At 48.5% G+C, this 12,500-nt stretch overlaps 1 protein-coding gene across 1 annotated transcript in view; it reads right to left on the reverse strand.

The window, feature by feature from the left end:
• The window catches only part of scfd2 (sec1 family domain containing 2), a 131,333-nt gene that overhangs the window by 64,802 nt on the left and 54,031 nt on the right, over positions 1 to 12,500 (reverse strand). The window contains exon 5 of the mRNA XM_048253310.1: positions 2,180 to 2,474. Coding sequence (XP_048109267.1) covers positions 2,180 to 2,474 — 295 coding nt within the window. The remainder of the gene's footprint in view (positions 1 to 2,179; positions 2,475 to 12,500) is intronic.

Raw genomic sequence — 12,500 nt, forward strand, 5'->3', positions numbered from 1 at the left:
AACAAAGCACAAAGAGAATGACTTGTAAGACATCAGACATCAATCACATGCTGGAATATGGAGAAGTGCTTAAAACAAAGAGTCACCATTAGAATATGATTAATATGTGAAGCTAACTGATTTATTGGCCTATTGGCTCGCTGGAGACAAATAAAGCAGTGACGTGATTGGCTATCAAAGACTTTGATGGCCGGGCCTTCCAACAGGCAGGTCTTTTAAGAGCTTGAACTGGGGCAGCCCATGCAGTCAGATGGCTTTCATCATGACACACTGGTTCACCGGAGGAGAGAGAGAGAGAGAGAGATAGACTGACAGAGACAGAGAGGGAGGGAGAGAGAGAGATCCAAAATAAAGAGTGAATCATCTCCAAAGTCCCAAGTCGAACTCCCACTCTATCTGGCCGCCTGTAGCCATTCATTCCCTAACGTGTCTGTCACAGGGATGGTTACCAAGCAATCTGGCACAAACTCTGTGTGTGTGTGTGTGTGTGTGTGTGTGTGTGTGTGTGTGTGTGTGTGTGTGTGAGGGAGAGCCAGAGATATGAGGTGAGAGGGTGCTGAGTTACTGCTCCTGCCATATACGCCATGAGGAGATGGAAGACAGAGGTAGAACCTGACGTCCTCTCGCAGACACCCCCCCGCTTCCCCTCGCTCTCCTCTGTCCCTCTATCACTTTCTCTCTCTCTCTCTCTCTCTCTCTACCTCTTCCTCTATCACTTCCTCCCTCTCCCTCTCTCCCTCTCCCTCACCCTCTCTCTTTCATTAATGCAATGATGTAAGCCTTGTTGGTAGGAGGTCTTTATGAGTTTTAGTGATGTAATTGTGTGACAAAAGTGTCACACAACTACATCACTAATTCTCATATTGTTTAATAAAGGAGTGATAATAAACGCCCTCTACCACCTGACCGGACACAGCAGTTTAGGTCAGCTTTCTCCGAAGACATGTATATGTACTTTAGGTGCTATCAGTAGGTTGTGTTTGAGAAACTGGTGGTTTCCACAACAGTGGCCATGTGGAGGCCACGGTGTGTGTGTGTGTGTGTGTGTGTGTGTGTGTGTGTGTGTGTGTGTGTGTGTGTGTGTGTGTGTGTGTGTGTGTGTGTGTGTCTCTCCAGCAGAAAAACAAAACAGCTAGCTCCATATCTGCAGCTATAGGCAGCCTTGCAATATGGCGCAGGAGAGGTTTTTTGTACCCCTGAATACCATTGAGTGACAAAGCCCTATCTCATCTCTTAAAATATATGAATCCTGTCTGTTGTAATATGATTTGTGGATTTAAACAAAGAATTCAAATGTGTGTGTGTGTGTGTGTGTGTGTGTGTGTGTGTGTGTGTGCGTATTTATGTGTGTATGTGTTTATGTGTGTAGGTGGTGGAGGACTGGTTGCCTGGCGGTTGCAAGTGAGTCAGAGTCTTGGTCACAGCAGTGACTCTGTGTGTGTGTGTATTGGGTTGGGTGGAAGAGAGTGGAGACTGGAGAGAGTGGAGGCTGTGGAGGTGTTAATGTGTGGTTGGGCCGTGGACTCATGTCCTGTTGGCTGTGGTGGCCTGATGAAGAGGGAGTTGGTCAGGACGAGTTGACTTGCGTATGATGTGGGAATTATCTCATGAGCTAGTTGCTCATGTTTTGCCCCCATGGATTGCTGTGTTTTTGGTTCTCAAGCAGTGGTGCTCTGCATGGTTGTTTACAGTATGGTTGTTGTTTAGTTGTGTTATGGTTCTCTATCAGTCAAACTACTCTGCGTTAACCAATAGGAATACACTCCTCGATCACATGTTGCAGTATGTTCATAACATTTACGTTAATGAAGCTGTATAGTAGCTGTGTATCTCATCAGTGATGCTCTGTGTCATTGTGTAATGGTTGTAGTATAGTTGTAGTGTGGTTTGGTTTTAAAATACAAAATCACTGGTTGTAGAATGGTTGTAATGCAGGTGTGTGTGTGTGTGTGTGTGTGTGTGTGTGTGTGTGTGTGTGTGACTGAGGGTGCAGGTGTGTGTGTGTGTGTGTGTGTGTGTGACTGAGGGTGCAGGTGTGTGTGTGTGTGTGTGTGGTGTGTGAGTGTGTGTGTGTGTGTCTGAGGGTGCAGGTGTGTGTGTGTGTGTGTGTGTGTGTGTGTGTGTGACTGAGGGTGCAAGTGTGTGTGTGGGTGCAGGTGTGTGTGTGTGTGTGACTGACCGGTGATGCTCTGGAGGAGCGGGCTGAGCTGCGTCTGCTTGGTGAGGAGCAGTGTGAGCGCTCCCATCAGCTCCATCTCCGCCTGCTCCTGCACCTCCTCCTCACACGGCTGCGTCTCCTCCGACAGCGAGTACAGGAACACCAACAGCCCCAGCAGCTCGTCCACTCCCAGCGCCGCCGGACCAGAACCGGAACCGGAACCTGCCTCCGAGCCCTCGGGACTGGAGTCGCAGGCCGACTTGATCAGGGGCAGAACCTGTTTCAGAACAGCTGCGAGGTCCGAGTCTCCAAGAGCCTGAAACACATGCATGCGTACACACACAATCACAGACACACACACACACACACAGACACACACACACAGATCAGAGCGCAGCAGGCACAAGAGATTCCAGGACAGTACAAAACAGATGGCAGAGTATAGAAGCTATGGAACACACCAGCGTGCAGTACACCCACACACACACACCCACACCCACACACACACACACACACACAGCAGGATCAGTGTGTGGCGTGCTGAGCGTAGGCTCACTAAACAAACACAACAATGTATACAAAAACAGAGAGAGCGCTGTGGATTTTGTGCACGTTTTTGTGTGTATTCAGATGTGTGTGTATCTGTGTGAGAGTGAGTGTCTGTGCGTGTGTGTGTGTGTGAGCAGATGTCAGAGTGGCCACGTTTGGATTACATTTTAATGAGAAACTGGCCTGTTTGAAACAGCGCTGTTACTCAAATCCAATAAAAACACACACTATCTCTCTCCTGTGAGACTGCAGGTTGCTTCAGGAAGTGGACTCAATACCACGCTGTGTGTGTGTGTGTGTGTGTGTGTGTGTGTGTGTGTGTGTGTGTCTGTGTGTGTGTGGACCTCTCCTCTGGGTCATATGGAGAAAGAGTGGCCCTCATCTGGACTTTCTCACGTGTCACAATCGGTACCAGAAGCGAAGGGCTGGCCGGATTGCCTGCTCCGTCCCGTCAGGAGAGTGCTCACCGAGCGATCAGCTTCCCCTCACAACTCCCCTCTGACCGTCACAACCACTTCATTTCAGCTGACCTGGCAACCGCCCCGATGTTGCCTTGGAAGGCTAAACGCCGTTGTCGGATTTCGTTTTTTTGTTGTTGCGCCACGTCTCCACTGACAACCAGGCAAATAACGCGGCACCTCGGCGTCCGACACACACGCACAAACTCGGCGTCCAACACACACACACACACACCCACACACACCCACCCACACACACTCGGCAGTGGGAGGATCACGGAAAATGCCCGCCATCGCTCGTCCAGTGAAAATCAGCTAAAGAGAGAGACAGGGACCTCGCGTCTCCAAAACCACAGAGCCTCACACACACACACACAGTTCTGGACCAAACCCTAGAAATAACCGTCAAATCCTGCCTGATTTACAGCCCACAGGTTAAAGCAGCAAATCAAAACCAGTGCAAAAGGTTGTCTTATAATTTCATACACGAGCAGCTCAAACAATGGGCTTAAATCTCAGGATAATTAACTGTAATTGAACTGGGGGACGTCACTTTGACCCGTGCAATTTGCTCCATCCATCAAATGAAAGAGATTAAAAAGACCTCCCTCCCACAAACCCACAAGGGTCATTGCAGGGGAGAGCTGACTGCGTCTGCCTTGTCCTGGCGTACTCCAGCTATGTGAAATGAGGTTATTATGAGCCACAGGTCACGGTGGAGAGTGAGCGGATTGGAGCTGGCCCCTGTGGTGGAGGCGTGGGCGGTAGGGGAGCTGCCCAGGGGGTTGGGGGGGTTTAGACGGGGCAGTCTGTGGGACATCAGGGTGACCACCACCACCAAGGCTCTGGAGGGGAGCCTGACAGGAGTCACCAGCAGCCATGCCACCGTGGTCCTCTGCCACACCAGCTGTCTCCCATGAGGGCCCTCTGACTCAGTCTCACACACACACACACACACACACACACACACACACACACACACACACACACGCCAAACAAACACACATGGACACACACAGACACACACACACACACACACACACACACACACACAGCACATACACTCATTTGTACACATACACACATACCAGACACACACACTTATACATATGTTAACACACACACAGTTACACTCAAATACATTTGCATCACACTCAGAATTCAAACACACAAACATGCATACGAAGTCTGAAACACTTAAATCACTCACACAACACAACCAAAGTGCACACTCACGAAAAACAACACAAAACCAGACATAAGCTTTATTTGCATGTACACTCAATCACACACCACACCCCCACAAACACACATAATTACACATGAATGAAAGGAGAGACATTTTTTCCCTGCAGCCATCAGGAAATCAAAACTCTCCGCAATCTGCTGTTCCAAATATTTGCCAAACCCAGTTGATGCTCTTTCTTCTTCTCATGGCGGTGAAAGAAAGCAGAACTGAGAAGCCGCAGAATGAGGGATAGTGTAAGCAGAGAGAGAGAGAGAGCCCACTGATAATCCACTGATTTGTATTGCATTCAGTTTGCTTGGCTAACATCTGTGTGACTCAGAGCTGTGGCCAGAAAAATCAGGAATTTCACGTTTTCGAAGTCGAGTTTTTGTCTTTACTGTATATTAAAGACAGCTTCCACTACAATGTAATAAGAGATGAATGCCTGCTGCCATGGCCATTCTTCACACGCGCACACACACACACACACACACACACACACACACACACACACACACACACACACACGCACACACACAGTGATTTAAAACACAATCGCAGATACTGGACCTGAGAACCCAGTTCTTTCAGCAGGAACCTTTAAGACTCCCAGAGGATCACTCGAGGAGTGCCGTCCATTCTAACAGCTTTCAGCTAATGGTGGTAATAGCTCACACACACACGCATGCACATTAACACTTACACACACAGACACACACACACTCTCTGATCTTTGCGTCATCACTCTCACTAACAACCCCAGACACACACACACACACACACACACACACACACACACACACACTTTCCCCATGCGTGGCCCTGCACCACTAATAAGGCCGCTGCTTTTTACCAGGCTGCCAAATGGCTCTTTAACAAGGGCTGCTGGGAGTTGAAAGGCGGACTGGCTGGTGTGACAAACCGGGCCCTGAGTGTATGGAGTGAGAAAGCACCTGTGTCACACACACACACACACACACACACACACACACACACACACCTGCTGGAGTGTTTTTTTTTTGTGTTTGTGTGAAATGAGCTGTGAGGGGGGAAGACTGGTAACATATACACACGCAGACTTGTGTAAACCCACTACAAAGCACACGGGGGGGCCTGCACATGTGCACAAGCACTGACAACACACACACACACACACACACATGCATACATAAACACACATTGAGACAAACATACACACATGCACTGCACATATACATTCACAGACAGACACGCATCAATCTTTAAGGTTACATGGCTAGGTTCTACACTCCTGACGCAGAAAGAATACAGAAACATACACGTGTACACACACACACGTGCACACGCATGCGCACACACTCACGCTCACTTATACTCACAAACACACACACACACACTGTCTATAAAGACAGTTCTACTTTTTTGACCTGTTATTAACTGTCCCCTTGCAGAGGTGCTGGTGAACTCAACCCCAGAGTGAGACAAACAGAGCACTCAGGTTGGAGGAGAGGTTGGCAGTGCACATTAGCTGGGCGCAGCAGTTAAAGTGGGTGAGGTGGTGGGGGAGGTGGAGCAGGAGGGTAGATGAGCGCTGAGGTGGTGGTGGTGGTGATGATGTGGGGGTAGGTGGAGGAAGGGGCCAGTGTGAGGAGGGTAGGCAGTAGATGGAGCAGCGACTGGTGGTGGTGTGGTGGGTGGAGGCGGGGGCCAGGGTGAGGGGGTAGACAGTAGATGGGGCAGCGGTGGGTGGTGGGAGGGTGAGTGAGCTGGTGAGGAGGTGGAGGTGGGGGTGGGTGTGAGTGTGCGGGGGCCCAGCACAGACCCCTGTGAGGCCGCACCATTAACCTCCCAGCGTGGCGGCAGCGACGCGACACACTCCGCAGGATTTACCCTGACCACAAACCAGATGCACTTTCCCTCTCCCTCCCGCGCTCTCTCTATCTCTCTTTCTTTCTCTCTCTCTCTCTTTTCTTCCACCCTTTCTGTACCCCTCTGATTATATCTACTCTCTCTTTTTCTTCTACCATCATCTCCTTCACTTACCCACATCCTCACCTTTCCTTCATCTCTTTCTTTCTCTCTTTCACTCACCCCTCATCTCTCCCTCTTCCTTCATCTCTTTCCTAATCTTCTTTCTCTCCGCTGCATGCTCTCTCTCTCTCTCTCTCTTTTTTCCTACTTTTCACCTTATTCCCCTGTCTCCTCAGCTTTCCCTCTCTGAATTTCTCTTCCCCCTTATAGAGTGTAGGAGAACTTAAAAGTGTGTGTGTGTGTGTGTGTGTGTGTGTGTGTGTGTCACTTGTGAGTGTGTTATTCAGAGAGAGAGAGCAAAATTGTACATTGTATGCGAGTGTGAGTTCATATGTGGAGGAATGAGTGAGACAGAGTGAGTTTGTTCATGGTGTGTATGTGTTAGAGAGTGTGTCGGAATGTGTGTGTGTACGTGTGTGTGTGTTAGTGTGTGGGTCTGTGCCTTCTGGAGTTTTATAAAATCTGCTGTCAGCTTGTTGCCGTGGCGCCAGGACAGGAAATGGAGGCTGTCACTTAGACGTTTGGGATTGACTGCAGCCTTTTCACAAAATGTTGCTCTCGCACTCATACACACACACACACACACACACACACACACACACACACACACACACACACACACACACACACACACACACACACACACACACACACACACACACACACACAGAACAGTAACCTCTCATAGAGTCAATTACAGACTATTAATGGCATCTACTGTATCTCAAACTGCACTGCGCTGAACAACCCTGGCAAGGACTCTGCTGAAGTTCCACACTCTGGCCATCTCTCCACAACACTCATAAATAACTAGGCATTTAGATTTCTACTCTTCCACCACATTTTTTCCACATCAGTGGAACCGGCACGCATGCAGGGCCATATTTTCTTAGCTAATATATTTTGTAACCTCTACGACGGTATAATAAAACACATTTCCTCACATATAATCTTGACACTTCAATTTAGCAGAGACTGGCAAATCCACAGAATCTCTCTCTCTCTCTGGCACTGCAGGCTGACACTGACACTAAAACCTATATGAGTCTTGTCAGGTCACTACTGGTCAGGCCAGGGCAGACCCTCACTACACTCAACTCTGGGTTAACTCAGCTCAGGGCTATAAACAACTTTTATAACTGTGGGGGCCAAAGTGTTGCCAAACAATAACTTAATGACACAAGGGTCAAAGGTTAACAGTCTCTACGATTGTGCAGACTTGCTCGACATCGGGACCTCTGGACCCCCTCGTGTCTAAATTCTAATTATCCCGTGATGGAGGTTTAAGAGTTAAGGAGCAATGGCGTCCCTCCCTGGATTACAGGACAACTGGAGGCACACCTGACTCCTCTGACATGAATGACAGGGGACCCCTGGGCCCTGCCTTTATATCCATAGCAACCAGGCTTCACACCACAACAAGCAGGGCGACAGGTTTACCGGCGTATCACTTAGGGGGGCGAACTGTGCTGCGTCTACGCTGGCCTGGTATCCTGAGGTATGGCTCTTTCAACAACCTTCTCCAAACGCAGTTCACGGCTCTCCAGCCAGGGGTTAAAGAGGCATTCTGCCCGTGATATACGACCTTATAATGGATGGCTGTGCGTGACCGACTGTCGGTCCTGGGTTTCTGAGAGCCATGTGTAATTGACCTTTTTCTACCCAGCCTTCTGCCTGACACTGTCCATTCACCTCGGTAAAAGTCTTCCTGAGTGACAAGCTTTACCAAAACACAAAGTTCAAACACACATATACTCTTGATATATCCAGTTGTGTCCAGCCCCTCTAGTCTCAGTTCTTTAGCCAGCCACCATTTTTTTTCTTCTTAATTTTCCAAAATGGCGGCTATGGGATTAGTGGGGCCCCATCATGCCTCATTACGGCTGTAATAACAGGAAGCTCCGCATTTTTAAAGCTCAAACAGTGCGGCTGGACGCAGGCAGCATGGCACCCTCGCCTCGCCTCGGCGACCTGGCCTCTCCATCAACGAGGCGCTCCTACCTCTCACTATTACAAACAATTACTGGCTCAGCAGGCCGTGGCACAGGACGCTAATGCTACCATTACAAACAATTACTGAGGACTAGCGACACGCTAACATTATCATTACCCTGCAATTACCGCTAAAGCTGCTATCGCACAAGGACACACCAACTTTAATGCTAATATTAGGTCATCGCTGCCAGATCAACACAATTATGCCCAATTACAATGAGGATTATGAATCTATAAAAGTCAGCGGAACAATGTAGGTTTTATCATTTAAGTGAAATCGGAGGAAATCTGAGTTGAATGCCTGTAGTTCATGGGTGTGGATTGATATAATGGGGTTGACATAATGGAAATGTCATTTGCCAGACTTGTTAAAATCAGCGCTTGATAGGCTAACAAATTTCAGCTACTGATGGCCAGTTTGCAAACTAAAGAAAGCTCCAAGCCAGGAGAAATTCCAATCCAGACCTCAAAAGAGGCTTTCTAGTAGCTGTCAATCATGTGAACCCATTTTGAATTTAAAACAGATTTGCTGCAGCTCGCCTGATTGGCCAACAGATGTTCACCCACCACTGCCCTCCCACCAGCTATCCAATCAGATTGCCCCTTTTCCCAAAAAGAAACCCCAAAAGCTCCCACAGGACACTCGACTTCCCAGCTACTGACAGGACCCCGAACCACTCCGCCCGCCCTTAACGGCGAGCTCTTGAAGCGCCGTGACACCTAACCAATGGGGGCAGCCTCTGCCAGACCCCGCCTCTGCCGCCGCGCACGCTGACTCGGACAGGAAATGAGATCCAGATGGATCCTCTGGAGGAAGGTGAACCTCACTGGAGCTGGGGCTGGGGCCTGGAGGGGCTAACCAAAGCCAGGCGCCCTCCTCACAATGAGCGCCTTTCTGGGGCTGTGGGCACTGGGGAGCCTGGGGGCGGGTGGAGATGGGGGTCGGTGAGGGTAAAGGAGGGAGGGAGCAGAGGGCTGAAAACCAACCTGGGGGCCAAGCAGGTCTGTTTGTGTCCCACTGACTCCCCACTGGTTGGGGTTAAGAGTCAGTGGATACTAGTGAGGGTGATGGAGGGAGTTGACAGGACCCTGTCTCCTTGACAACTATTAAAGGCTAGTTAGGGATTGTGATGTCATGATATACATACACACACACATACAGTACATACATACACACACAGACACACTCAGAGACAGAGATAGACACACACACACACACATACACACACAGGTGTAAGCCTCCGGAGCAGAGGCGATTGGACAGTAGCTGTGAAGGTGTGGACAGGTGGATGATGAGCCATGAGGCTGTCTAAGGCTGGCGGAGGCTCTGACTCTGACTCTGACTGAGCTCTGAGCTGTGAGCTTTACACCAGGCCTCTGGACCACATGTGACCAGACAAGAGGAGGACTCAGCTCACAACATAACCAACTGCAGACACACACCGGGACATGCCAGGATTACTGTGCACCGAGGTATTGCTGTGTGTGTGCGTGTGTGTGTGCGGGGGCTGGGGGGTACACACACACACACACACACACACAACGAAGGACAGTTATTTTACAGGAACTTTGTTGTTTATAAAAAGATAGATCTATTTCAGGAACAGTCCTGTCAGATGGAAACCATAAAAAGTGAAATGTATTGTTTCCTCCTGTGCACATCCCCAGTGTTCCGCCAGAGAGCCCTTTATACAGAGTGGTGCTTCACATCAGTTACTGTACAGGCAGCGGGTCAGAGCCATCATGTTTATGCTGTCCCCAAACACAAACATAATTCACATATAAAACCAACCCCAGTTCCTGTTCCTACACACACTCTCTCTCACACACACACACACACAAAAACTCTTCAGATTAACCCTTAAAGGTGTACTGTCACACCAGTGTGATGGGAATGTTGGAAAATGAACGTTATAAAGAATATCTGGGTTCATTGAATTCAACATAGAATTTTAGAACCTTCAATTGTTGCGGATCGGAATCTTATGTTAAATGGCTCTGTTTCATGAATTCTGTCCTCGTCACAGGCTGTTTTATACGCCAGGGCTGCCAGTCTATTGCACTAATTCACCGACAAAAGTTTAAGGCGCAAACTTTACGATCTCTCCCTCCAGCTGTTGGTCAGTCAGTCAGTCTCCCTCTCTTGTGCTACGTCTTCATTTCTCTCTTTTCATCTCTCTCCCTTTTCTCTTTCCATCTCTCTTTTCTCTCAATCCATCTTTCCATCTATCCCCTTCTCCTTCTCTCTCTCAGTCTTTCCATCTCTCTATCCCTCCCTCTCTCTCTCTAATGAATGTGAGTTCATATGCTGCCAGTGTATTGTCTGGTAGTCTGTGATCCACATCGGCTGTGCTTGCAAAACTAGGGCGGGAGCTACAAAGCGCTCCTGACAGATGCAAGCTCATTGCTCGCCATTAATACCGACAGTTCATTTACCCTGAGTGTGTGTGTGTGTGTGTGTGTGTGTGTGTGTGTGAGTGTTAATAACATCTGTGCACTCAAAATGCATAATTATTTAATTCAAATGTAATTTTTAAGTGTTGTAGGAGGTGCGTACGAGTGCGAAGTCTCTCTCTCTCTCTCTCTCTCTCTTTCTGTGTGTGTGTGTGTGTGTGTGTGTGTGTGTGTGTGTATATTGGGAAGGAAGTGAGTAAATATCAATACATTTACTATAGTACAGTTCAAACCAAGTTCTTGTTAACTCCAATTAAAATCACCTTGACTATTTTAGTTCTGTGCAGAGGGTTTTGCATGTATGGTGCATGCCTACTGCATACTTGACTAGGCTTGTTTTGTGTGTGTGTGCGTGCGCGTGAGTGCATGATTGCGTGCATGCATTGCATGCGCGCGTGTGTGTGTGTGTATCTGTCTGCATGCTAATTGTGTGCAACTTGTTTCCAGAGAATAGGTCATTTGCATGTGTGTGTGTGTGTGTGTGTGTGAACATGGCAAGGGCATTTCCATAATTTCCATAACCAACTCCTGACTCTCTCTGACAGGTATTGGCTGTGGCTCCCACATAATCTGACCAGAGCTACTTCACGTGCCGATGGTCCCATATTTGATATTGAAATGAATTCCCTAGAAGGCAGTCTCAGTGAGGACACATGATAATCAACAGGGGATAAACAATAGCTCTCTCACACACACACACACACACACACACACACACACACACACACACACACACCACACACACAGAGAGAGAGAGACACACACTCTTTCTTTCAATAAAGGAAAATACCTAATGCAAATGGACTTTTCCATGGAGTTGACCTCTGGCTCCTCTTTCTACATGGCCAGTGCTCAGTGGGCTGTTGTGTCTTGGCCGGGGAAAAGTCCTTATTTTAGACTTCGGAGGGGGAAAAAAAAGTCTCTTTCATCAGGGGTTGCTTTGAATAAGACTAAAATGACCGCTGCGGGTCAAATCAAAGCACATCCAGTCAAATTCGGTCCCCATCTTCTCTGAACCCACACGCATGTAAAAGGATACGCAAATGCAGAGGGAATAACACACACACACACACACACACACACACACACACACACACACACACACACACACAAAACCTAGATACACACAAACACACACGCACAAACCCACTCAAACCCAGGCATACACAAGCAGAGGGAGAGATCTAAACAGACAAACAGAGAGGGAGACAGGCAGACAGGCAACCAGACAGACAGACAGACAGACAGACAGACAGACAGACACATAAGCGTGTTATCCAAATATCTCAATATCCAATGTTTGTATGATACAAGTTACTAAGTAATATGTTGCTCATGCGTGTGTGTGTGTGTGTGTGTGTGTGTGTGTGTGCGAGACACATCTCCACCACAACAAGCAATCTGTCTGCAGCTCATCCTAGTCTAGGACCTCGATCTCGACTGCTCTAGAGAACCCGATCATTGGCTCGGCAATGGCCGGCTGTCAATCAGCAGCCCATAGAAACCAATCATCAGTCTTCTCTTCCCACAAGGCGACTGCGCCGTCGGCCAAGCCGTGTGTGCACTCCTGCGATTGCTGAGAAGGCTCCAAGCCAGTCGAGGATACACACACACACACACACACACACACACACACTCCCATCAACTT

This window comes from Alosa alosa, chromosome 9, assembly GCF_017589495.1.
Source record: "Alosa alosa isolate M-15738 ecotype Scorff River chromosome 9, AALO_Geno_1.1, whole genome shotgun sequence".
In the NCBI taxonomy this organism is placed as follows: domain Eukaryota; kingdom Metazoa; phylum Chordata; class Actinopteri; order Clupeiformes; family Clupeidae; genus Alosa; species Alosa alosa.